Raw genomic sequence first — 1821 nt, 5'->3', positions numbered from 1 at the left:
ATACTGGTGACGGGTTCTTCGCCTTCCTTTTCAATCGTTGTTATCTCAGTTACTTCTTTCTTGGGCCCTTTACGCTTTTTAATCACTCGCTTGATTGTCTTCACCTGCTGCGTTTCACCACTTTCCGTATTCACTTGATCAATCTGTACTTGTTCGGGTTCTTCTTCAATCACTTTAGCTCGTTGTGGTTCTTGTAAAGTGTCAAGTGGAGATGTAGTGTCATCGAGTATTTCCTCTGTTGTGTGTATTGTAACGATTGGTGTTTCGTCATCTGTTTGTGTTGATGTGATTTCTGTTGTTTCGAGTTTTGGACCTAATCGCTTTTTAATAGTACGTTTAGTTGTTTTAATTTTACGTGGCTTACCATCGTCAGTAGGAACCTCCTCTTCTTTGGTCTCTTCCGGTAGTTCAAGCACTTGTGGGACTTCAGAGAGCCCTTCGAATTCTGGAGCAGGTTCTTCTTTCACGACAATACTGGTGACGGGTTCTTCGCCTTCCTTTTCAATCGTTGTTATCTCAGTTACTTCTTTCTTGGGCCCTTTACGCTTTTTAATCACTCGCTTGATTGTCTTCACCTGCTGGGTTTCACCACTTTCCGTCTTCACTTGATCAATCTGTACTTGTTCGGGTTCTTCTTCAATCACTTTAGCTCGTTGTGGTTCTTGTAAAGTGTCAAGAGGAGATGTAGTGTCATCGAGAATTTCCTCTGTTGTGTGTACTGTAAAGATTGGTTTTTCGTCGTCTGTTTGTGTTGATGTGATTTCTGTAGTTTCTTGTTTTTGACCTGATTTCTTTTTAATAGTACGTGTAGTTGTTTTAATTTTACGTGGCTTACCATCGTCAGTAGGAACCTCCTCTTCTTTGGTCTCTTCCGGAAGCTCAAGCACTTGTGGGACTTCAGGGAGCTCTTCGAAGTCTGGAGCAGGTTCTTCTTTCACGACAATACTGGTGACGGGTTCTTCGCCTTCCTTTTCAATCGTTGTTATCTCAGTTACTTCTTTCTTGGGCCCTTTACGCTTTTTAATCACTCGCTTGATTGTCTTCATCTGCTGCGTTTCACCACTTTCCGTCTTCACTTGTTCAATCTGTACTTGTTCGGGTTCTTCTTCAATCACTTTAGCTCGTTGTGGTTCTTGTAAAGTGTCAAGTGGAGATGTAGTGTCATCGAGAATTTCCTCTGTTGTGTGTACTGTAACGATTGGTGTTTCGTCATCTGTTTGTGTTGATGTGATTTCTGTTGTTTCGAGTTTTGGACCTAATCGCTTTTTAATAGTACGTTTAGTTGTTTTAATTTTACGTAGCTTACCATCGTCACTAGGAACCTCCTCTTCTTTGGTCTCTTCTGGAAGCTCAAGCACTTGTGGGACCTCAGGGAGCTCTTCGAAGTCTGGAGCAGGTTCTTCTTTCACGACAATACTGGTGACGGGTTCTTCGCCTTCCTTTTCAATCGTTGTTATCTCAGTTACTTCTTTCTTGGGCCCTTTACGCCTTTTAATCACTCGCTTGATTGTCTTCACCTGCTGCGTTTCACCACTTTCCGTTTTCACTTGATCAATCTGTACTTGTTCTGGTTCTTCTTCAATCACTTTAGCTCGTTGTGGTTCTTGTAAAGTGTCAAGAGGAGATGTAGTGTAATCGAGAATTTCCTCTATTGTGTGTACTGTAACGATTGGTGTTTCGTCATCTGTTTGTCTTGATGTGATTTCTGTTGTTTCCAGTTTTGGACCTAATCGCTTTTTAATAGTACGTTTAGTTGTTTTAATTTTACGTGGCTTACCATCGTCAGTAGGAACCTCCTCTTCTTTGATCTCTTCTGGAAGC

The 1821-nt window shown here is 41.6% G+C and overlaps 1 protein-coding gene across 10 annotated transcripts in view; it reads right to left on the bottom strand.

The window, feature by feature from the left end:
* The window catches only part of LOC106126120 (muscle M-line assembly protein unc-89), a 78505-nt gene that overhangs the window by 25264 nt on the left and 51420 nt on the right, over window positions 1-1821 (bottom strand). For 8 of the 10 annotated variants that reach the window (XM_013323592.1, XM_013323590.1, XM_013323585.1 and 5 more), the window contains one exon: window positions 23-1821. The exons of the other annotated variants lie outside the window; for them this stretch is intronic. In XM_013323592.1, the coding sequence (XP_013179046.1) occupies window positions 23-1821 (1799 nt within the window). The remainder of the gene's footprint in view (window positions 1-22) is intronic. 10 annotated transcript variants of the gene reach the window in all.

Source organism: Papilio xuthus, unplaced genomic scaffold (assembly GCF_000836235.2).
Source record: "Papilio xuthus unplaced genomic scaffold, Pxut_1.1 DF825017.1, whole genome shotgun sequence".
Classification (NCBI taxonomy): Eukaryota; Metazoa; Arthropoda; class Insecta; order Lepidoptera; family Papilionidae; genus Papilio; species Papilio xuthus.
The sequence above is the reverse complement of the archived record's forward strand: the minus strand, read 5'-3'. Positions and strand labels throughout refer to the sequence as shown.